The 26,476-nt window shown below is 39.2% G+C and overlaps 1 protein-coding gene across 1 annotated transcript in view; it reads right to left on the reverse strand.

Moving 5' to 3' along the window:
• Window positions 1-2,599: 2,599 nt before the first annotated feature.
• Window positions 2,600-26,476, reverse strand: part of MTHFD2L (methylenetetrahydrofolate dehydrogenase (NADP+ dependent) 2-like) — a 37,649-nt gene continuing 13,772 nt past the window's right edge. The window contains exons 4-8 of the mRNA XM_010575583.1: window positions 24,297-24,449; window positions 23,418-23,525; window positions 17,579-17,671; window positions 11,084-11,209; window positions 2,600-2,731 (exon numbers count right to left, since the gene is read on the reverse strand). Of these exons, the coding sequence (XP_010573885.1) occupies window positions 2,619-2,731; window positions 11,084-11,209; window positions 17,579-17,671; window positions 23,418-23,525; window positions 24,297-24,449 (593 nt within the window). The 3' untranslated portion in view covers window positions 2,600-2,618. The remainder of the gene's footprint in view (window positions 2,732-11,083; window positions 11,210-17,578; window positions 17,672-23,417; window positions 23,526-24,296; window positions 24,450-26,476) is intronic.

Genomic DNA, 26,476 nt, shown 5'->3' on the forward strand with positions numbered 1-26,476 from the left:
ATTTCACAATTTTTGTATTTTAAAACCAAAAATCTTCTGATAAATGCTCTAATAGCTCCAGACACCTCAAGTTCTCCCTCTACTCTCCTCAGTGATCTGTAGGATTAAATCTAACCACTTCACATGTTAAGGGAAAAACACAAGCTAGTTATGCACATTTTAATTATGCGTTCTCCTGCTCATGGACTGCATTCCAGGAGGCTTTTCCCTTCCTTCGCTATCCTGAATTGCTGCATGCCTGCACGCTGATCGAGTGCAACTTGCGCACTCCCTGGATCAACAGGAGTGTTTGTGCCTACCTGGATAACCTCTGCTATCAGTCCCGAGTAGGGCTACGTCTCATGAGCCTTGCTTTCAACACACATCTATACAATGGGAGCTTAATCCAGCTTGAATCTGAGAGGTGGCTTTGTCATTAGGCAATACGGCTGGGTGCGGTAGGCCTGTGGGAAGGCTTCAGTGGATAAGGCCGTGCCTCTGTCCGCCACAGGGCGTTCATGCTTGGGCCAGACTTGACCAAGTCTGGCACACGAGCATGCTTTCTGGGTTGGTTAACTGGCCCTTCCCTCTGGATGCTCCTTCTGGATGTTCTCCCAGTGGAGAATACTCTCACAGATGTGTCTGGCAGCTCTGAAAATAGCATGCCATTGAGCAAAACCTCAGTCTAACTGGCTTTTGTGTAATGCTAACCCATCCACCATAGGTGAAAAGAGAAAAAGCTTAAGATGCACAATAAACTGTTTGTAGGACACGAAAGAGGCAGATTCACTCGAGCGACATAAGCAAAAAGCCATAGTTATTCTGCCTAAAAAATGCAGATGATTATAGTTAAATCAAAGAACACAAACATGAATCTAGAACAGCAATGTGAACAGATGAAAAAAAAGTAATGAGTGAACATGCAAAAGATTTCCATTCACTCCACTTTTAACACACTGATAAAAAAACCAACATGACCATCCCCCAAACTGTATTAAAATTTTTCACCAAGACATATATAACAGCGAACAAGTTTTATTCCACCTTCGTCAATCAGTCTAAGTATTATCTCCATAGGCACCTTGACCCTCCTAACGTTTATACTACCGCTTAAATTTAAACAGATAATCAAGTGTCTGCACTATTGGCACTATATATTTCATAACGACTCTATCAACTTCTTTTGAAACGCTGCATTAAACAAAACTCTCAGAAAGTCCATCACAAGAACAATCAGCATGGAGGTGATGCTCCATCTTGTTTCTTTTATTACAGTAAGCACATTTTTTTGTTTAGTGGCAGTAGTATTTAGCCACAATATTTTTTTCTTCTCCTTTCAAGTTATCTATAGTTTACTGGCAAACACCTAAGGCTCTTGATGAAAATAAATCAAAGTTATCCCAACTGAGAAAAAAACACGAAGATAGAAGTCCAAACTAGTTCCCACTGACTTCAGTGGGAATTGGGGTAGGCTCTTCATGTCAATAGTGCAAACACTCAGTTCAACGGGCATCTTAGCAGTAACTCCACTCCAACTTTTACATTGCACGAGACTATGCTAGATCCATCTTGGAACTACAATTTTTTGGAATAGAAACATACTGATCTTATTATCCCATATAGTCCTCTCTAAGCAGCAAAACATTGTAGCTAAGGATTCACAGGGCTGAGCCTTACATCATGGAGTAAAAAAAAAATCCTTCATGCAGTTTCATAAAATAAGAGAATAATTAAATGGCTTAAAATTCCAACACTAATATTTCATCCGGGGTAAACTTTTGCTTTTCTCTCACTCTTGTCTCCTCCCACTCCCCTGTTACACATAATGTACATACATAGTAGTTTTAACTACATGCTACCTCACTGAAGTCCGATCCAGCCCAGTCATCTAGGTTTTTTTGTGGGATGACGGTATTGTGCACCAAAATATTTTGTCAAACAAATCCAGACATGGAAAGAAAGTAATTCTGGCCTCAATTCTAGCTACTTATTCACACATACCTCTTGCACATGTTCAAGGTCAGAATTTCACCAGCGTTCAAGTTTACTTGACTATTTTAAAACACGTACTGAATATTTGCATTCATGTCACCATTGCTGCCTGGCAGCTGAAACAAAAATTGCAGTCTTTCACTCCTTTAAGATTCAAGATTTCTGCTGCTATCTCTAAGTGTTTTAAAAAAAAAAAAAATTCAAGACTTCAAACTACACGCAGAATGCCTCATGACCTCAGAACCCAAACCATATTTTTAAAAGATATCTAGTGTGTTGAAACTTAGTTTTTATACTGGTTGATCAAAACTGAGGGTCCCAAGTGCTTAAAAGATCTTGGTAATTGCACCCCATTCCCAGATATGCAGGTATATTTGTAATTTATACTTCGTTCTTCATTTTCACACACAGAACTGACTAACAACAACGTATCTGCATAGGCTGCATTCTCCAATTCATTTTTGCTCACGATGAGTCAGTGGGAGGTAACACAAAGTATTTTAACATTTTGTAAACCATCAGGTTTAGCATACTTTACATGAAAAAATAAATACAATGTAGAAATAAATATCTTTGTAGTAAAAAATAAATGTTTTGTGTATCAATAAATAGAACTTGGGTTCTTCTTCCAAGGTAGCCCGCTTGCTCTAGTAAATGAGCTTTTTAGTAACTATGAGTGTGTTCTTCAGAAGCATTGCAACAGTCATAGGTCCTACCCCTCCTGGTACTGGAGTGATAAAGCCAGCCTTCTTCTTCACTTCTAAGAAAAAAAGAGAAAAAGGTATTGACTAAGAATGTTTCCAAAACGTTTTTTTTTCCTTCCATTGCCCACATATGCCTAACTGGCAATGAGCATAAAGGACTGCAACTTGTCAAGCACTGGTGAACATGGGAAAAGTTAAGGCAGAAGTCTTATTACAGCCACGGCAGTGACAAAATACAGTCAGGACTAGGGCTGCAAGGTAGTTTTCTTCATCTGAATATTATTACCCAGGGGCTAGTTCTGGGACATGGTTTCACAACCTGTTTGAGCTGATCTACCTGCAGCAGGCTGCCCTTTCCTCATGGGAACACCACACACGGAGCCTGTGGTCAGACAGATGTACAGTTAATCTCACCAAACCTTTTCAGTCAGGGGTAGTTTTTGACTGACCCGGCTGACCAGCTGGCCCAATAACATCTGGGTGACACAAGGGCAGGATGACCCCAGGAAGGCAGCACCAACCCAGGAGGGCAGCACGAACTTGCATCACCCCCATCTGCCAGCTAGGATACTGCACCTTCAATATCCAGGAGAGCTATGGAGGCTGGGGATCTCATTCTGTGGTTAAAGACAGGACACCCCAAACTGTGTGCCTTCCTGAGGAGCAGCATGCAGAGCAGGAGTCTGCTGTAACTATCAAAATCAACAGCAGAGCACAGCAACAGTTAAGACACCTATTCAGCCTCTTTCCCCAACTCTGGTTTGCACCTTCTAACAAAGACATACTACAATCACAAAAGGGAACTTAAAACTGCAGAGGGAGAAATTACAGTTTCCTGGTTGATTTGGTTTTCTGCTTCACAATATGGACAAAGAACAAAAACGAGAATTGTCTTCAAGGAAAAATAGATTCCAGTGGCAAGATTCCCACTGCAACTTTAGCCATAAACACTCAGCTCCTCCAGACAAGACTTTTTTTTTTTTTTTTAAACTAGTGTTAGTAGGGTGCCTATACTGAACTAGGATCAGGAGGCGCAGATCTTGCCCAAGTCTCAAACAGAAAGGAAACTCTTACAGCCCAATTAGCTCCAACCATGAACCACGTCAACCATCCAAACTTAGTATACACCTTGAATGCCTGTGTTAAGAGGTAAATATGTATGGATTTTTTTTTTTTAAGCATTTAAGTTAACACCTGTCAAGTTAGCCTCTTTGTACGAGGAATTAATATAACGTAGCAATAAATCCTTATTTGATATTCTTATCTACCATGCAAAATGCAATCAACTGGAATTGCAGGTTACTTGCAAAGGAATTATATGCAACTGACTGGGAATTCATCGCATGACAAACTGTAATGAGCAGTTATTTGCTAATAAAGGGTAGTCCAAATGGCATATTACTAACCTGATTACTACAGAGTTTTTTTTCTCAAGTGCCACTGTGAGAGGCTTTTTGTTTGTTAGTTTGGGGTTTTTTTGCTTGCTTAGAAATAATTTCTTGGAAACTCACACCCCACTTTTAAAAGCATTGTTTTTAAAAAGGCACACATGCATACACAGAAGAAAACTGAGCAAGCATAACTCTGACACAAGCACATACATTTCCACTGAAGTCACTACAGAGGAGAATCTATACCCAGCTATGAGAAGAGATCAATGGATTGAAAACCAGGCACCTTGATTTTGGAACTAACAAGATAACTTGCTTCTGCTTTAAGTGTATTCATCTTGAATGTATGTAGTGCTTTAATGTTGCAAATAACAAGGTCTCCCAAAAAGAAATATCGCAAGAGAATTTGAAGAGCTGGATATTCTTTTTTTTTTGGATAGAGTACCTATTAGATTTGGGTGGGGGGGGGGGTGGGGGTGAATGAAATTTAAAAATTCCCTGTCTGAACTCCCCAAGGCAGGGACCTAACAAGAGCATTCGCAGAAGTTCATGGTAAATATCTCACTGAACTGAAGAATAGAAGATTAAGCCTCATTGAGGACAGATGGCAATTACAACTGGGAGAGTTTTAATTACTCAGTTGACTAGTACCACCAGATATACTGTGAAAATACTTGGAAAGGTAAACAAATTGCAATGTGGTTTTTTTTACATGTAAATTGTAACAAATGAATTAAAATCTCATATGACAGTTATTCTTAATATTCTCAAACACAAATAATTTGTCTTTTTAATAGTTATACTATTTTGAACTGCCTACCATTTGAGATTGGTGTTTACGGTTAATACAGTTAGTACGAATTCCCAGATTAATGTCATAATTATTGAAATGCACCCACATCTGAAGTAAACACTTCAGTAATTAACATAAAAATATTTTAGGCATTTTAAATTGGAATAAGTTTGTTTCCATGGCAATGTTACATACCTCCTTTTGTGGTATTATTCAAACTACTCCTATCTTACTTACAAAGAGGTACAATCTACAACCGGACCATGCCTTACCTAAAGAAAGCCTTCTAATGAATATCATGTACAACATTCATTGCCTCTAGTGTTAGTAACTGTGCTCGGCAGTAAACACACAGTACACTGTTTTCACAAGTTGTTGGGGAATTTCTCTACCCATACTCTATCATTATGGAAATCCCTGTGGGTCAGTGTGGCAGATGACATATTTTGTATCAGTTAGCATAAAACCACCCGGATAGCTCATTCACAAAAGCTGATGCAGATTTTTAAAGGCACAACAAGTGTCTATGGCGGGGAAACTAACATCTGATAAGTTTCCATCTGTAAGAGTAAATACAGATACGATGAATGCAATTTTCCAAGATAAATGCCAGCAACCAAAGGGGGAAAAATAACCTGGCCCTCAAAAACATAAACAGATTTTCCTTTCCTTGTGAAGTGTAGTAGGCCAAAGCACAGTTCCAAGACAGCACTTCAGTGTGACCGATTTCATGTTGGGAAGCCAGGTGCTCCACTGTCGGTTCCTTCAAGTAGTCCTGTTTCTGTTTCTCAGGAATAGTGTAACTTTGTCCCTAGCTTTAACTCTGCTTTCTCAAGATGCATGCTGTTCTCCCAGGCATTTCTGCCAATCTGGAAAATGTTGGTACGCAAATTAGGTGCCTATGGGGGAGGAGCTGCTATTTTGCAGCTTCTGTAGAACCTTAAAATCTTCCTTTGATTCTTCAGAAGAAATGAAATGTAGATCGTTTCCTTGAAAAACAGGATCCGCTGCTTTGGAAACAGCCCTTCATTCCTAGGTTCCTTTAAAGCTAAGGACACCTAATAGGGTTAATCACACAAACCAAGGGCAAGTCTCAACCTGAAGGCAGTTCTGGGTCTTGTGCATCTGCATTAAGTGATGCAGAGTAATTCCTGCCTAAGCACTGTTTCCACACAGCTTTATGAGTCCCTGTAAAGCTACTCTGGTTCACTGCATCCCTGCAGCACTGCATAAGTGCGAATCACGTGCTCAGCAATCACAGCAGATATCCCATGCTCTGCTCCACACATTCTGGGATTCTTCTCACTAAGCACTGTGGGATACCAACCAGCAAGCATTTACCCCATTTCTCATAGTTCCTTCTTTTTGTTGTTATCCTTGTTGCTCTTAGTGCAGCTATTTTAACAGCAATATAAAGGAAAACCAAGGAATTATGGCCCAGTACTGTAATTCTAATAGTGCATACACCTCTTCTCATCCAGTACCTCTACAAGCAAAGCAAGAGAGGCATCTTGGGCAGAAAAATCCACCATGAAATTATGCACAACAGCCTCTTTGCATTCAGCTAATTAGCACAGACAGGTGGCTAGGATATCGCTGTAGCCTTGGAATAATAAGCAGTGGCAGCAGCAATGCACAATATCAAAGCCTACTTACTTAGACCCCTGCAGACCCTCTTCTGCAGTGGAGCCCCTAGACTTGGCCATCCAGGAGCTTACTGCCACCAGTTAGCACTCAGTCCGTCTGGCCTTCTGGCGGTCACAGCCTAATGCTAACATTCTTAATTACTTTTCGCACTAGTGGAACATAACAACAGGCAACGCTTCCCCCAATTTTTGCAGAGCAGCAATACGGTGACAAGATTACACAGACTGGACTTCTATTAATTGCAAAATGAATGCCAGGTCTTCAAAATCAACTGAGAAGTTAACTAACAAAAGCTATAGCAAAAGCAGCTGGAACATCCATGTTCTATTTTCACGACCACTGTTTGGAAAAGCTGCACAGAGAGATAATTTGGAAAGGATTCAATAATCCAAAGCGAAGCCTGCAGCCTAGAAGGTAACACAACGAACGCAAAGCGGCAGCAAACAACCGTCAGAAGCGACTACTGTCACAAAGCCCGGCTTCCCTGCAAACTGTAGCTAAGATTCAACTGCAGGTCCACCATTTCCCTTAAGTAATTGGATTTGAAGATTATCATGGTAAATCTCTTGAACTACATGAACAAGTTTCCGGAAACCTGTCAGCTCGCCTGATTACTTTGTAGTCATTAGTCCTGTAGCTGATGAGGACAGGATACATTTCGCTGGCTTTTATTCAACTGATTCTTTCTTTTTGGTACACTTGGTCTATCCAGAATAGATATGTGAATTTGGTCCATTCTCCCCCTTAATAGTATTCAACATACCACTTCACTGGTTTCCCTGCCTTCACTATGTACAATTAACTCTCATTCAAAGGAAATTCATAATATACACCCATCACCCTTCACCATATCGATCATTTGTTGAGGCACTCTTTTCTGCTATTCAGTACGGGGCTCCTCCCTGCTCCTGGTGGCACCCCTCTTCCAGAATCTCTTTTACATTGCCTAGGCTGTGCAAAACGGACGAGTCAGGGGAACAACTCTCATTTATAAACCCCTCCACTGATATGGCAACCACATCACCTACAAAGGTCTTACATAAAGGCTTTCTTTTCTATATAGGCATCCAATAAAGACTCAAAAACTAGCATTACCGTCTGCTTGTTGAAGATATGGGAGAAATCATAAAGAAATATAGGCAGCATTTAAAGTAAATCCCACTCAAGTTCTGTACATTTTGGTTTCACGGGCACTTCCAGTTCTAGCTTCAAAGGTTAGCTACTACATTGGCGTGTTACTACCCTGCTGTACCAGTCACTCTTGGAAATGGTGCTCCACCCAAAAAAGCCGTTCCAGTTAAATGCTCTTTGTAAGTTGTTGCTTTAGTTCATGTTCCTGGTCCTTGTAGCCCTCCGCCCCCCTTGGCATTACTGCTGCGGCAACAAAAGCCCTATAGAACAGGGCCAAGTACACCCACACATCCATTACTCTGTTCATAGAAACATCATCTCCCTTTCTGCGACTGAAACTTGCTGCTCAAAGTAACTAGAAAGGTGTTGGCAATAATCTCAGGATGCCACCACTTCTTCTCCTTCCTGTCACTTCGCCCTACCTCTTGTGGCCCCCAGAAGCTACAAAATGCCCCCTCCCTGGACCATATATTTTGGCAAATTCTTAACATAAACAGGGGTACACTGAATGCGCTGTGCTGGTTATATATGGAGAGAGACACACGCAATTTAAGATATCCTACCAATATCAGGCTAGGCACCTCAGCACTTCGCAGTTGACCTCCACACGCATAATGTTTTCTTGACTTGTTCTTTTAGATACCTTGGAACTGCACAGTAAACTACTCTGGACAAAAAAACCCAACCAACCCCAAACCAAAAAACCCGCCCTTTTTTGATGTGGACACAGTTTGGAGTGTAAAAATAAAGAGGACATATGAGGATGGGGGAAATGACAAATACTGTTTAAAGACATTCCACAATGCAGCCTGGGATTTTTGCCCAAAATAAACAGTTAAGCCTGACAAGCACACAGGTACCCTGATGCCATCACTACCAAGGCAACCATTATAGCAGCTGTAATAGTGATATGCACAAGTCTGATACCGTTAAATTTTTGTAAGTAAATGAAACAATCTTGTTGCTCCTCCTCTCATCTACTGGGGTTTAAAGGACAGCCAAAGGTGTTCCTTGCCTTGAGAGCGTGTACACACGTACACCAGCACATGCCAGTGGTCAGTCCTCAGCCCACTGTGGGAAGCACTGTAAAGGGCAAGGTCTCTGGCTGCAGGTGACTGCATGCAAGTCTGTTGCCTACAGCAGAAGTGGACATGACTCAAACAAATGTAGATTTCAAAACAGATTTCAAAACTTCAAAACTCATTTTTTGAGCAGCTATCAAATTATCTTGGCCTACGGTAGGAATATTTTTGTCCAGGCATTTCTTACATTGAATTTAATAATGAACAACATTAAAAAAAAACAACCAAAAAACCCAACCAAAAAACAACACGAAACTGAAATGGCATCCTTGTGTTACTGAAGAGATAAAAATAAACTTTAGCGTCCAACCTAATCCCTGGAGACTAGAGGATGGCATCCAAGTATTGCTAGGGTATGACAACTGAATCAAAACAGTTTTCACCCATCTAATAAACTTAATTTCTACTACAGGAGATTTTTCAGTCAGATGACCTGGTGAAGTAAGCCATTTCCACCTGTTTCTTATAAATCAAATTTAACCTCTGATTGCCCAGTTAAATCTCTGCTCTCTCCACAGCTGTATTTTTCAACTTAAAGAAGTAGATGATGAGACAACAGATATTGGTGGGCTACATGATGTTAAACAGGTGCTGTATGTCATGCCAGCCATTTACGTACCTGGCCTTAATCTGCAAAAAATAATTTTCACTTAGGCTTAAAAATAAATTCAGTCAAGTGATCAAATGGAAGAAAAGGATAAAATGACTTGCTACATGAATATACTAGGTTGGTCGATTTCCTAACTGCCAAATCAAATACTTGACAAGGGTGATTTACTTTTTAGTATTTACAACTGTATACACTGGGATGTGTTTTTTTTGTTGTTAGAGGTTTAGTGAAACTTTCACCGATACCAATGAACCAACAACAATTTCCCTTTGGCAATGCACAGTGAAATGCTACTTGCAACTGCAGTGGCATAATCCAAGTTGAAGTTCCTCCCTCTTTTTTTGGATCTTCCCTCCCCCCAGGTAAAATCCTGAGAACAACCCACAGCAGACATGACGAGACATATACAGTGCATTGCTGAAACTCTGAATCATGGCCTTGCCATTGACTCTACACCTATATTATATTCAGAAGGTCTCACATTTAAAGAAAAACAAACAAAAAGGATACAATTTCATGTTTCTCAAAGTTATAGCTTTTTTCCTCCCATATCTGCTAAAGCAAACAAAAAACTATGAAAATTCGCTGTACTTCAGTCCTGAAAACAGAAAATGTAACCTTTTACTTGTGATAGTACAAGCAGAATAACAAAACAAAACAAAAAATTCAAGTTGTACTCTAAAACTATTTTTCTACTGGAGCTCTATTGTACACGGAAAGTTATATATTTCCAAATGCATGCTGAGACAATTGCTTAGCTACACTCGTGCAGGTAATTTCATTGACTTTAACAGACCGGTATCATGTATGATGAGTAAAAGAAGCAGGAACTAAGGGAGTGATGTAATTACAAATACATACAGCTGGCTAGAAACTTTTTGAATATAATTAAGCTTTGAGACATTATGCCAGCCAAGATGTTAATAACTGTGGAAAAAAAAAAAAACCTGTGGGCCTGTGGGTGATTTTCATACTTATCAAAATAAGGAACTGTTGAGAACCATTAATAATGTGGGTAAATGCTGTCTAAGCTTCCCACACTCAACTCTGCCAATAAGCTTTAATTTTCAACTGCAACAATCCTGCTATTCCAGTCTGAAGCTCCTCCAGAGCAGAGATATTTAATCAAGTTACATTGGAAACTTGCTCTGCAACACATTAAACATAAAAAGATCAATATGTAACACCAATTTTTACCTGTTAGGCTTGCCTGGACGAAGATTTTCAACACCTTAAGATAAACCCACATTAAACCTTAGCATAAAGGATACTTCTAAAGCAGAAGTTAGCATTTTCACATACGAGTATAGAGTGAGAGCCTAAAAGGAACCTTGAGAAGCTGTGGTATAATAACATTTGCTATGAACAGTGGGAGACCCTATACTTGTGAAAGAGCAGAAACTCTTTTTATGGCTTACTCTTGAAACACTGCACAGATTCACAAAGGATTAAGGAAACCTGGAGACAAGCACCTTCTGCCACCACACTGCTATAAGAGCTCATCTGCATCTCTTAAAGGTTGCTAGTATGTATAATTAAAAGTAACACTTCCTCTCCTAAATAACATACCATTTCTTAAGAGCAGATATACGAACATATAGTTTGTTTTCTTATTTAAGTAAATGAATTAGAAAAAAATCCTGCAACTGTCATCTCATTTGAGACACTGGCTATTCCAAGTATTTATCATGAATAAATCCCACAAACTTCAATATATTTATCCAACAGGTACATATCAAGAGTGTTTCACTGACCTTCAAAGTCCACATCCCCAACTAATTTGGTCTTTCCTGTAAGAGGATCGTGGATATGGTTGATGCCTACATCAATCACAGCTGCACCTTCTTTGACCATATCAGTTGTAATCAACTTTGGGATACCTGGAATCATCAAGATATATTCGATTAACATGGCCAGGTAGTCTTAGATCATCAGTTTCAAATTATATCATGGGGTGTGCATGCACGTGTATGTATGCACAAAAAGGAGGATAATTCTTTCACTTCAATTTTTCTTGATACATCACACACAGAAAACAATTATTCCTCAGTTTCACACAGTTTGTAATTACAAGAAGAAAAGGTGACATTTGGTCATTTTGACTAAATGTTTCCAGCTAAACCTGCGGTCACAAACATAGCTAACATGATCTCAATGAAGGAAGTACTCGCTGGTTTGTGGCAGCAAGTCCTTTTCATGGCATTGCCGAAGAAAAGCTGGACGATAAAGATGCTCTGCAAGCCACAAGAAACCGTTGGTATTGTCAGAGATCTGCTGATCCAGAAGTGTCATCAACTGCTGAAGCAAGCCATGTGTGTTACCTCCACAGCATTTCCTTTCATCTTTGGTTTTTTAATATCTGTATTGGATTTGTGTTACTCTTGACTTCTGAGTTCCAGTATACTTTACTTGTTAGCTGCATGCCATTTCAAGCAGTGACTTAAATAACAAACATGAACTACATGAAATACCACTGATATAAAAAAAAAATGCTATCATGGTGAGAAAATCTCATCTATAGTGCCATCTTATTTTTGACTCCTGTCATGTATAAGCAACAGATAAACAACAAGAAAAAATAAAATAGCCAGCTCAGATTTATCCATAATAAACAGCGTCAGCTCAATCTGTAGGAGAGAAGCAACTGCCTTTCAAGTAGAACTTTTTCCACCTGATCTTCTCCTAAGCAAGCAAGAAAAATGTACTGGAGGGAAAACCAGTTGGGTAATCATACCCAGGTAAGAGGCTCCAGTGGTACTTTATGAAAACAAAAGCGTGTGCAGAAGGAGTACCAAAGGGCCAGGTGTTTGTTTATAATGTAAGTAATGCGATGGTAGAGAATGTTTATTATTTGGTAGTGGCACAGGGTGCAGATGACAGAAGGCTGGAAAGAACTTTAAACAGATTAGCTTAGATTTCAAGCACCACTGGAAAAAAGGGGCTAAGCATCAAAAATCATTGGTCATTTCAATGGAGGAAGGAAAGACACTGCATTCACATACAAATAATTACCCTTCACAAAGGCAAGACAGTAAACAATTGGTTAGGCAGTAGTTTTTAAAAAAACTTAACACAGACAGACACAATCATGCTACTGCAAGACACACGTAGAAGCCCTAATCTCTTCAACATATGACAGCAGCTGGGATACCACATTCTCCCTGTGAGTACTAGAATCTGTCTCTTCACATCTCTATAAAACACCAAGAACAATGGGAATTACGAGGAAACTTTGCAAAAAAATTAACCTTTTAGTTCTCATGACAGCCTTCAAGGATATTAAAAACTTTTGGCATAAGAAGAACAACTACACTTTTTTCCACATCCATGATCACTGTGACACAAAATAACAGACTTAAGTTTGTTTCCCTTGCTGCACTCTCCAGAACTTTTTAACCACAAGAACAGAGGAACATTGAAGCAAGAAGCCTGAGAAGAGAATAAGGAGGTCTCTATCACTGGAGATTTGAAAAAGCATATTGAACTAGTATGTACAAAATACCACTGTTGGTGCACTAGTGTGGACTAGATGGGCTTTCAAAAGACCATTCTCGACCTATTTTTCCACCATTTCCACACAGACATAGCAAAGGGGAACCGGGAAGACCTCCTACATTCAAATGTTACTGATTCACAGAAAACACCGCTCTGTCTCTTGTACTCCTTAGATAACGAAGCCATTGACATTTGGCAAACACATTTAACAAAATCTGTTCAAAGGAGGAGGATGGCAGCCTGAGACTGAATCTGGGAGAGATGAGGCTTTTCTATGTTAGTTTCTACTACTACTATAGAAAAGAGAAAAAAAACCAAACAAAAAACAAAAAAAAAACCAAACAAAAAGGTGTGAAATGAGATTGGGTTTGGTTCAAGAAACACACTCAACTAATAAGCAATTTTAACTGTGTTACTAGTAACCCCAGTGCATGACACTGACCTTTCACAGGGGATCTTCTACAAAACACCATGGCCTGTTACTTATACAAAACTGGGAGAACTCCCCGCCTGACCAAAGAGGGCCCGGCCTCAGCACTACACACCTTCATCATCTCTCCGCGGGCTACATCTGTGTAGTGTCTGGGGGTATGATTTCTTCGCCATTAAGAAACTCCAACTAAAACACAGTGCTGAAACAAGCCGCCTCAGCTTTTTCATATGCACCCCATTTCTTCAGCACATGTAAATGTAAAGCACCTTGATATTCATCACAAAGGTGTTCAAGAGTCAGGACTCAGAAAACCTAAAAGGTCACTTCAAGTTCCAGATAAAGAGCTCAGTCAATGGCTATATGTTTTCAGTCATCACAGCTGAGCTATCTATATACATAGCAAGACACACCAAAACAGCTATTTAGATATTGAAACCACTTAAGTACAAAAAAGACAACTAACTAAATTATACAGAAAATGTGACCTGAGTCCTCCTGAAGGGGGTGGCAAAACAGCATTTTCTAAGGCAGTGGTCCCGGACAGTAAAAGTCTTCCACTTTGTAAAGGTCACTGCTGCACGGGATTTCAAATTGCAGGTAACACCACACATTTACTTTGAGGAGATCAATCTCATCTCGCTTCCCCATTGTGCTGAAGCTAGAAGTAAGACTCCTATGGCATGCCAACAGTTCCACTTAATGCACAGAAAAGACCTCCCTTCCAAGAACAGTTGTTCAGTAGGATCCCTCTTTGCAGAAAGCAATTTTAATTACAGGAAAGGCTATCTTGGAACAAATATGCTAGCACTGTTTTACAAACAGCAGCATCATGTGTGATAGGACATCTGAAAGTTTACGCCTGGACAGTCACAACAAATGAAGCGTGTTCTGGAATGATAAGGCAAAGCGGTATGTGAGACCAAACTCACTGTATGCTATTGGAGAGCCAAGAGTATCAAGTCCTTATGCACCATCTGCATTAGCCTATCATACCTTAATTGCAGTGCTGAACATCTTTTCTCTGTATTCGCTTTAAATGACCTCCTAAATTTCTCTCCTACCATGCAACCGCCAACTTTAAAATTACAATTCACCTTGCTTCTTGAGAAATTCCGTCAGTTCCATGTTCTCTGAAGAATGCTGATCCTAGTAATAGAGTATCCCCAAAGGGGGAGTCTAAGCTCCCCTCTCCCCACCAAAGCAGCTTTCTCTCTGGTGGAAAGAAGAAATAACAGGAAAAAAAACAAATCCATACGGTTTGAGACTGTAGTTTTATTGGAGGCAAGCACTGGCATACAAGGGCTTTGACTTCATTTGAAGTGCTGGATCACAGCCACTTAGTCATTTAGATACAGGCAATACAAGAATCTTCTTGGCTCTCCATTTCTCACTCCCCCATAGAACACAAGCTTGAAACTCTGCTTCTGATGTTGAGCAAGCCAAGACCTCAAATTCTTTCCTATGCCATTTGATAACATCTGGTTGCATCTACTTCATCACACTCTTACGCAATCAATTGCAAGCTGGCTGGTAATTGGATAATGCCTCAGCCTTATGGGGGTAAATGATCTATGTGTGATAGGGATGGAAGCATATTAACGGAAGCTGCACAGTTACACCCTTTGTAAAATGGTTTGATAATACGCCAAATACTTAATAGCAACAAATGAACTAACCCCCAAACCAAATGAGCAGATCTATTTACTTAAACCTACTTTACATACCAAGTAGGAAGAGATAAGCATTAGAGCAGCTATTCCTAAAATGCACTGACTGAAGAATGTGGGAAAACCTTTCAGTGGTAGTTTTTGTAGAAAATGCAATTCCTATACACAAGGACCACAGATCACATCCCGAGGGACGGCACAAATAAATAGTCCCAGAAGAATTTAATCTGGCATGTGGCACCCCCGTCCTTCTCCTATTTACCCCTTCTCCAAACCTAGCAGACAGATGAGTCTTCTCTCTCAAGGCAGACTGGAAAGCCAAGACAGCAGAAGCAGCAGGTTGGCTAGTCAAAGACTGCCTACTGCCTCCATCATCACCCTGGAAGTACTGCGGTGGCTATACAAGCACCACAAGTAAAGCTGCACTTATTCTACTATGGGTCTGGGCTGATGGCAAAAAGAACAGACTCCATGGGATGTCTGTACAGGCAGAGATAGCGGGCAAAGATAGGAAAGGCTGCGGTGGCATGAGGAGTGCTGGGCATGCTTAGGAGGAAACATTATGCTTCAGCTAGAAACGCAAAAGCTGTCTGCTACTGAAAGAGTTTAGGAAGCTCCACATGGAAGCAGAGAGACAGATTTCAGGGAGGGGTAGGCTGGACAAGAGCAGTGTTGTTGGAACTTATGATGCAAGGAGTTGGGAGGGAAATGGAGAGAAAGAATTAACAGCACGGGTAGTCGCAATCAAAGTAAGCAGGAAAACTGGGGTCCCAAAGCTGGGGGTGAATGAGAGACAACATATGAAGATGGGTATTCTCAAACTCAAGACCAAAAACAGAAGCACCTGAAGCGTTACAAAAACCATGAATGCAAGTGAACAGAAAACTCCTCAGAGACTCCTCTACCACATCAGAATGAACAGACTCACTGCAACAAGTCACCAAACTGGGAGCCAGAATACAGATGGCTTTTCTGAAAGTATTACAAGGGAAGAGGAGAACGAGAATAGGAATCTTGCTCTTACATGCAGACATACACGAAAAGCTCTTTTCTATTTGCACATCTTGCACAGTGGCCTATGGCAGCAGCTGTTTCTACCTGGCAGGGTAGAAGTTACCTTTTTTGCAACACTCACTGAACAGGTCACGCATTTCCACAGAACGCGTGATCCCAACGGTACAATGTGTGCACATTTCAAGTAACAAGAGGAACCTTGGAGGGATTCCACCTTTCTTAAGTGTAATCTTCCCCAAAGCATCCACTGGGGTAGGGCTGCATACTGTTTGCACAATCTCGCCCTAGGTTTTTTCATCATTCCAAGTATATGTCATGTTGTGTAATGAGTGTTGTATCATGCTCCTGTTACAAATGACATGAGGAAAGTGATGTGAAGAACAAACAGCTGAATTGCTACTCAACCGTTTAACTACAAGCATAACTGATGACAAACTATGTTCAGCATAAAAATCAGAAGTGATGATTAAATTGGAAGCAGTGAATTTGGATGAAAAGTTACTAGTTTATTTCCAGTTAGCACAGACATTATTATCTTTCATTCACAGTGCGTGAATTCTGGTCAGGCCCACAGTTGAGTAATCACATGTGAGACAACTGAGCTGGTTCTTGTTCCTGACCTGGCATGAGAAAGAGATAGTGCAGTTAAGCCCTGAAGCAAAGGACATCTCACTTAAACAGGAAGTGTTGAGCTTTAGACAGGTACTTATCTGTCTTCATCTAGAAAATAAGCAAGCAAGACTTTGGTCTTGAGGATGATGAAGAGGGAGGAAGGGAGCAGAAAAGAGGAAGGACACAATCCTCTTGTAGTCCTCCAAAATGGTACGAGAGAAGGAGGATATCCTGAGCTATGAAGGGACACAGAACTACACCAAGGTTTTTAGTAAGTTGCATTATTTGGTATTGTTTTTCAAATTAATTTGTATTTCTATTTATAGTACCCATAAACAAAAAACAGACGTTGCTCAGAAGCAGAGTTCTGCTTGTTACTTTTTCTAGACTAGTCAAACTGCAAGTATTTCACTCTACGTTGCTTTAAGAATATAGACATGATCTTTCAGACCCCTTCCTCTAGGCAATTACCATTGTCTTCCTCTTTACATGATAATTGTAGAAGAAAAAAAAAACAACAAAACTTCAGCCATTAATAACATTTGTTACCAAAACTACCAGTTAATTTGGCAAGGTTGCCCTTAATTCTAACAGCAAGGGAATGATACCATTGTTTTATGAATGCAGCCTCCAGCTGATTTAGAGAAACCCTCCTGTCAAAATTTAAATGACTCACAATTTTTGCACTGCACAGAGAATGTTTTAATTTACATAATTATACCTGTATAAACTATGCACTGACTAGTTTCCAATCTCGAGTTCACTCTAATGTCTCCCTAAGGGAAAGGTGTCACATGTGACGAGAAACAGTTTATGAGTCTGCAAATGTGAAGGGCAAGAACAAAGAGCCAAATCACTTGCCCTTCTTAAAACAAGAAATCCTACTAACTGCAACACCCTCAGCAAGCATGAGCACCAATTATTTAGTGAAACATGAAATAGCTAGCAGTACCACCAACACAGACACCAAAGTCTACTTTTTAGGTTTTAAATGTTGTGATTGGAATATTAACAACAACTAGTATTACCTGCAGCTACTATTACAATGTCAGCGAGTTGTGTATGGATCTTCAGCTGCTCTTTCGGTGTGTATCTGTGAGTAATGGTCACAGTAGCATCACCTGAAATGTAAGAGATTATCAATTAATTGTCACATATAAAATGCCTGTATAGCATTTACTTTCAGGTGCAAATGACTTTGGTACATTAACAACAGTACAGATGATCACCAGATTTGTCTTGGGATGCATCATTTATTTCAGCATAGGCAGAACGCTCACAACACTTGCTGTTCACGCATATAAAAAACATTTATTCTTAAAAATTCTCACAGGATGATTTCATTTATACACTGTGGACTAACTTATTCCTTCATCAGCTTCATTACGTTGAGTGGAATTACACAGAGCAAACCCAGCATGGAATCCAGCGTCTACCTTATTAAGCACAATTTGTATAGTGTGCCATAAGACTCAGTTGTTTGTCACAAACTAGAGCTTCGAGTACAAGATCACCACATTTGGATCTCTGTCCTCAACCACGTTTGTCATTCATCTGTCCTGAAGGTCTCTAGATGCTTCCTTTGACGTTTTGTTGTGTAACAGGAAGGAAGACCAGAGTCTTCCCTGTACCTGTGACATAACTTTGTAACAGCGTTTCCCTCGAGTCAAAGTTTAGTCTTTGGCCCATGTTTTTGACAGATTTTGAGTGCTCAAGGAATAATTGGTAATTCAAGTTCAGTGAAGTGGCACTATTTCTTACTGATATTCCCTCTCTCAAGAATTAACACTGCTGATAATCCAGCCAACAACAGGAGATGATAACTTAGGCTCTTGTCTTTGTGGGCCTGATTGCGTAGGAAACGAGTCTAGTAGCTACGACTACAAGGACACTCTCAGGCCAAGGGTCTTAGCTTAGAAACCCTGCAGACCAATAATTGCATGCAAGGGTCAGACAGCAAAATCCCTCTTTTGACTGGAACGCTACAACATTTCAAAGAGAAGCATTCTTGAACATACATGTGGAACACAATCAACAGCAGCATTAATATTTATAAAATTCCGATTGGATGGATCTGTGAAGGCTTAGCACCATGACCACTTAAGGAATAATACATCCATTGCATATATTTTTCCACAAACTCAAAGCATTCTAAGTCATCGCTTTTACGTAGCTCAAATGCAGTGACAGGAATGGAAAAGACTGGACAAAGAGGTGCTCAGATTTTTGCAGGTGTCTTGCCATCTCTTGTATCTCCTGATAAAACAAAAACAGCTGAACCCTTACTTCACACCATAGTAGGAAGTGTTTGAAGTTATCACAAATACAAGCACATACCCTTTTGGGTAAACTCAAAAGATCAGGGGCCTGCTCCTGCATGTATCCACATTTCTTGGCAAGAAGGTACAAATAAACCCTCCTAGTAAGACATGAAAAACCTTCTGCTGTTTGATGGAGATACTGAGGAGAGACCACTACACACAGAACAAACTGTTATGGGGATAGGGACTGAAGTCTCATACTGCATCCAACAGCAAGCAACGTGATCCCTCAAGGACTGCCCAAGAACACAGCAAAGGTAACAGCTATCAGAGGAGACTCCTCCCAACACTCTCCCTGTCAACTATTCGTACTGCACAGTGTTCAGGTGTTACAATTCCCCATCTCCACCTTCCACTCATCGCAGACTCCCAAGCCACATTATTAACCATTAAACTAAAAGTTTTTGCCATCTCAGACATTACCACCACATCTGCTTCCTCTGGAATGTGTCTGACTGATCTAATCTGTGTCTCTCATCTCATTAACTCTCTTCCTCAAGCATCTCATCTTCAGGCTGTCTGTGCCTTGACTTCTCTGCTCCTTCCCCTCATCTTTGATCCCTCTTCTCCTTCAATCTCTATAGCATATATCATCTCCTCAAAGAGAAGGAGATCAAGACATTCTGAGATAATGAGAACAGAAAAGTACAGATGTGCATAAGCAATTCCAAAAGGGGAATTGCCAGAAGTTAAAGTCTCTCACCAACTTTCTGTAACTTCCCGTGCACTTAATTGCATCAAGAGCTTAGACAGGTAATTGTCTTAAAAACATCCCCGCAGTAACCCTTCTTGTGATAGAAACATCCCAGCCAGTACATAAAGCCTGCATGTCAAAATTCCTACAGCTTTCTTCCTTGAATGCCTTTGGGATAACGAAATAACAACTCATACAGACAAAACAATTGGAACAGGACCGAAGTATTACTCATTGATACTCCTCATTTTGCCAGTCTAAAGCAGCATGTCTCCAGCTGCTGATCCATTTGTACGTAGGCCACACATATACTCTTTTGAGTGAGCAGCATACAGGCTGTGTAGATGGTTAGAGATTTCCTTCTTTGGAGGCCTCATTCTCGAAACATATTAACAGCAAATCACTTTTCTCCCTGCAGAAGACCATGCCTATTCTTTGATGTGACACACTTTCCTCTTCTTGGCTAATGTTCTATCAATCACACTAAAACTTAGGGATTCTCTGAAGGGTCACCCTCCACACATGAAAGGCAAATAGACTTATCACAGGATTCTGGAAAGACAGGCTTGAATAAAATAGAGGAGTCTTCTGATACCTATTTTAAGCAAAAGAAAAAGCATGTCTTGCCCAAAACCAAAATAATAACTTCAAAAAATATATACATAATGAGATTCTTTTGGCTTCTTAACCTGTACTCCGCAGAGAGGCTGAGAAAAACCAATGGATAAAATCGAAAGTTACAAATATTCACACCTTGTGAGAAATAAAATCAGTGCTATTTTCCCATCAGGATTTTAGTGAGGAACATGTCTGTAGTCAGCTCCTAAACCCACGTAATTTCTTTTACTACCAAAAAGGAAAAGAGAAGAAAGAAGGGGGGAAAAAAAAAAGGAAAAAAGAAAAAAAAAGCGCCCCTTCAGAATAGCAATCCAGAAGCTTACAGACATCTCAGAAAGGGTAGGTTTTCCACTTATTTGTGATCGTGCCAAAACAGAAAATAAACAACTATTTTTACACTGCTACTTATGCTGAAAGAGGAGGAATATATACTTAGCAATTAAGATTTTAAGATTCTGCACGATACTGCTGAGTCAATTCACTAGCTTATAAAGTAGAGATAGTCTCTTGACCTGCCTACACAAAACACAACTTGTTTTTGTAAGGGTTCAGATAGTTTTCCTATCTGATCAGATATTGCCACCTGCAGGACATTACAATTTCTACATACAAAACATTACAGATGAAAACATACCGCAGCTTTTCAGTTTTGTTCATAATCTGTAAAAAAAACCCTAAAACCTACAAAAAAACCAAAGAAAAATAATAGTATCACACACACACTTTGCATCAATTCTCAACAAAAATTATTTAATCAAATCAGCCCAATTGCTAATAAAACCCTATCCTGACTGATACAACATGAGAAAGTTCTTTTTCAGCACTTAACTCTAAGTCTTGTCTGGTCCCCATTCTCCTGAATGAAAAAAAACATAGAAGAATTAAAAAAGCTTCCAATTCATTTGTATTAACAGGTTAAAACTGTTCTAAACATGTACTTAAGAAGAAAGCCTGCCTTTTGGAAAAAAAATAAAATTAGCAACTCCACTTGTGAGTGAGTGATTTTCAACTCCAAAACACACTTCATCTAGAAACTTAACACACTTGCTAAAGCTACCTCATCCTGTATCCTGACAGATGTCTCTGATCCTAAGGCACAAATTTTGCCCTGCTATTAGCTGCTAAGAAAACAGGTGGAAAGGATTATTCCATTCAAGCTATTATTTTTATTATATTTACATTTCCAATCTGTCTTTTAGATCCACTTCCTTGATCTCATTATACTTTAGCTCTATGCATTCTCTTTCACTGTCTATCTCAACTTTATCTCAACTGCCTTCAGTTTCTTCTCTGTCACGATACATCCAGAAATTCCGACAGCCATTGAGGTAAAGCTGAAACCACTGCCTAGCCCACCTTCCCTTCCACACGCCAACCAGGCTGGCCTCTTTTTGCTCAGAGCAGAAGCAGAGAAGAAAGCTAACTGCAGAAGACCAACCACGTCTTCAAGGACAGCCCAATCTGTGAGTCAAGAATGAAAACTATACTAGACTACCCCAACTACAAAAGTCTTTATCACCATGTACATGACAAATACATACTTAATGTTAATTTATTGTGAAAGAAGTACAAGTGTTCTTTTGTTTTCTCATTGCCAGCTGCTTTATACTGTATGTTACCACTTGGCAGGCTAGAAACAAGAAGAACTACCTTAAAAATAAATCCATTTCTTTGGAAGAAGCAAAGATACCTTCAATGAGTTAACTTTGTACATCTAGATTCCAGTGTCACTGTCAGTAAGGGAATATCCGCACGTTTTTCTGTCCCTACATAGAATACTTGACATACACAGCATCAACGGCAATGCCAGTAAATAGGGCTGCCAGTGAAGTAATGTGTAATATGGAATCAGAACACAGGCAGATGACCGTGAAGCACAACAAACTTTGCTCATAGGCCAACAAACTCATGGACTAGCCCACCAAAACAAGTCATACTACCAGGCAGTCAAGTAAGAACTATGAACGCAGGATGCAAGTGAACAAAACTGAGCCACGGATCCACCTAACTCAAAAGCTGAAAGCTACAAAACAGTATTTAGTTACAGCTAAAAAAACATCCATGCAACTACTGTGGGTTTTGTAACAAGCTGCTGAAAGAATCATGGGTCACCAAAGTCTCCTCATTTTCAACTGAGAAACACGCAAGTAGTATGCAACATAACTCTGTGTTGTATAAAGCCTATTTAAAACACCAAACTGTACTGCCAGTAATATATATAACCCGATATTTGCAGCAAATGGCAAAAATGCTACTAATTTTCATGGGAATAGGGATGAGACCAGAACTATGCACTGATGGTAATTACAATTCAAACACTGAGAGAAGTTTCAAATAGCAACTTTCCCACAGAGGCTGAATGGAAAAACCAACTCTATGATTAGTAAGAAGCTTTAAGTGTTTTATTATATTAATAACAGATTTCACTCCACTCCTATTAAATATGCCTGGGATTAAACATTCATGTTTACCTCATTTGTGCACACCACCTTGGCAGTTTCTAACATCAAAATGAAGTTGCAAAAGGACAGTATTCTGTTTAAATTATATTTGTTTTTCTTTCTACAGCGCAATTATAGTAGCATATGCATGCTTCTGTAATTAGAATTACTTAAAAATATTTCCATTACAACCCCCAATTTCCAGAGGGATATAAACTGCACTGCAGAAAAATCCCCCAGGCCAACATGTAATATCATAGAGCTTACACTGAAAAGTTACTTTGTTGGTCATTTGGATATTTTTGTAATCACCACCTAACTAACATAGCACAACACAGGAATCATGTCATTTTTAAAAAATATATATGCATATATGTACATATGTATATATTACGTGTGTGTGCATGTACATGTATGAAAAACTTGAAATCAACATTACATAAGGATAAGGATACGGCATATAGCTATATTACTTTGTATAAACATCACATGAACCTCTGCAGCTCTTTAAGGTCACACCATCAGGTATTATCCTCAACTTTCAGTGCTAACCATGTTTCAGCAGTAGCTGTTTCAAATGAAGGACAAACTGGTGACATAACTCCAGATAAAGTCAAGTCCAGAAAGTTTCCTCTGAGAATACATCAGGAAATATATTAGCAAATTTATTTCCTTGCTCTGGTTGCAAATATTGTACAAGACACAAAAGCTTTCTTTTTATCTGAATCCTCTAGTCAGCTTTATATTAATGATTTCACAAATGGAAACATTAAAACAACATTCATGGACTTACCTCCAGGCCTTTCATGTTCTCCATCAGTATGTAAAAGCATTGAAATAGGCATTCCCACATTCTTAGATCTTCCTGCTACAACAACATTTTTTCCAAATGTTTGTATTCCTTACAGAAAAAAAAAAAGGAAAAAAACCCCACTATCAAAAAGAAATTGTATTCCACTGTTTTGATATACCTAAACCCTTCTTCTCAATCCCCAAGATGTAATTATTTGCTGTTGTGGACTGCTGACATCAACATGACTTGAAAATCCACAGGGCTGAACTTGAGGGATGAATCCACAAAACAACTTTCAGCTTTCACCTTAAGAGAATCAAAACTGGCAACTTATTCAGGTTACCTGAATCACCCTTTGGAGGGACTTAATTTCTCTTCTCTGACCACAAAGGGAAATGGAAGCTCTTATGTCTACCAATAAGAACATGTATGCTATACTTATAAAATGACAACTATTGAACACGTATGCATTCTTTTCCCCATCTAATAATGAATGCAATGTTCCCCGTTTTGTTCTTGTTTCCTCCCCTTCCCCCACAAGAACTTATGCATTCAAATCTTCTATTTGATAAATAATCAGGAAGTCAGCAATACCACAGAAAGTTCCTTGCAACATTATAAAATGCCTAAAATAAGTTACCAAAGTGTTTCACTAAGTATTCTACATGGACTACTGTCTACACTTAATTAATAGTTATGCTGCTGGCAAAAGATCTCATCTATTTGGCACCTCCTTATTATTTAGATTAATCTTCTAAATGTTTGTTCTTCAATCAGCCCAATACATTTAGATAACCTGCACCTTTTAACTCACACCTGACTCAATCTTTCGTTCGTCTTCAGAGATAAAAAGAGTTTCAAGACAGTTCAGTTTCTTACCTGTCCGTTTTATAATTTCCCACACGGCAGCAGCAGTGGCAGGTATTATAGAAGGCTGATCAAGACACAGGCGTCCAATATTCATAACATGAAATCCATCCACATCCTTTTCAGGTGCGATAGCGTTACAAACAGTTCGTTCATCTATGTGATCTAGAAAACACATTGCTTTCAAATTACAGTTCTTCCGCTTGTCAGGTGTCATCAATACTATCTGAATAATTACACAGAGAAACACACAAGTTTGGTCTAGCTAGGGTAATTATTATTATTCATTATGAATAAACTACACTCCCCCTCTAAAGACAACAGTTACGATTTCACCTTTTCAAGTCATCTACTGAAAATTAAATGATTCATTTTGTGACACTGCTAATACAACAGATTCAGTCAAAATATGAGAGGCTGATACTCAGCTGAGAATGACGACTTAGTAACTATAAAAATAAATGTTTAAGCAAGACACTTCAGAGTCACATCTGCATTCTGGAAGCATTAATTTTCAAGTGGCTCAAAAATAAAATCATAGGAGGAAAGTTATTGTGCACGTTACCTGTCTCTCAGATCACAAAGGATACACGACCTAAGTTTTAAAGAAATGTACAGAAACCCTAAGCTGAAATAACTTTGCAGGTCTAGCTTTCATTTTCCATTTTACACAACCACAACTGGTTTTAGTAATTTGCTAATCATTAAGACCAAAACATAGTCTACTTCACTGGAAAACTGCGAGAACGCATAAAATTGTTTAATATTGATGAGCTCAAAACACTAAGTATGGCTTAAATTTACTATTCTTATCTATTCATAATGAACATTTTTCATATGCACTATTGATATAGGATAGGTCTGCAACTGCTTAAAGTTTACACTGCATAAACATTGGTACTGATTATGAAAAAAAAATGTGCGTTAGCCAGTCCTACCTCTGGAGTTACAAACCCAAGTATAAAGCTTGCATACGTAAAGACACTCCAGAGGAACAGCTCTGCAAAACATCCCCATACTGACCCAGAAAGCAAACTTTGTTTAATAAATGTATTTACCCAGGGGTACCTCAGTCACAATTTTAGAATCATAGAATAGTTTGGGTTAGAAGGGACCTTTAAAGGTCATCTAGTCCAACCGCCCTGCAATGAGCAGGGACATTTTAATCTATTGCTTCATTGTTTAATAACGTCCCACACTGCTTCCAGGATTACTCTTCCAGCTTTACTTCCATCTCAGAACAATTTTTTTTTTTCATCTTTTCTATAATGATACAATGTCCATTCTAGGCTAGATTCCTAACAGAACTCTGCGATCGTGAGGCAAAATATTCCCATGTCCAATTTGGGGAGCGTAACGGAATGTTTAAAAAAGCCAAATAAAGGGAAATGAGTGTAGAATACAAAATTCAGACATTCCCAACAAAACTATTTTATAGACATATATAGGATGTTTGAATTCAGTAGTCAACTAACTCTAGGTATTTTGTGATTTTGCATTTGAAGGAGCCAGCTAATTAAAAGATATCATGAATGTTATAAAACTTAAAAATTGGTAATCTCTTGTTAAAAGCTTTTCATTAAAAAAAAACCCTGGAGTTAAACCGGACTGTTATGATTTACAATTTAATCTCCATTTTCTGATGGGAGGAAGTTTCCTTCTGAATCCTAATGAGAAATGTCTGTGGAAATTAACACATTAAGTACATTGATGAAAGAGTCTCTTATAAATCAAACTAGCCTAATCCAGACTAGAGGCAACCGTAATCTTGTTTTTATGTCAACTTGGGGAATTAAAAAAAACAATTAAGAAAGAAATTTGGAGTAACCTATTAAACAGTTTTTGCAAAAGAAAACTTGTTAACCTTAGGTAAGGTAGTTGCTCATCAAACAAAACCTTGGCAGCCATGCTGTTCCTTGCGCCTGGGATAGGACAGAACACTGCTCTGACAAACAGCTCCTCACTACTGTTTTCAGCGTCTCAGAAATAGACAGATAATACATACATGTATGTAAAAAGGAAAGAAATTATGCTTTACGTGTATTCCCCCCCCCCAAACTGATTGGCAGAATTTCAGAAAAGGGCACATAGTACCGGGAAGAAACGCAGCTGCATAGCTGGGGACAAGTAGGCTGACATGGGTTTGAGAAAAGAGGATGCGGACACCTTCCATTCTTCATCAGAGACACTGC

The sequence above is a fragment of the Haliaeetus leucocephalus genome, unplaced genomic scaffold, assembly GCF_000737465.1.
Source record: "Haliaeetus leucocephalus isolate CR32 unplaced genomic scaffold, Haliaeetus_leucocephalus-4.0 Scaffold484, whole genome shotgun sequence".
Classification (NCBI taxonomy): domain Eukaryota; kingdom Metazoa; phylum Chordata; class Aves; order Accipitriformes; family Accipitridae; genus Haliaeetus; species Haliaeetus leucocephalus.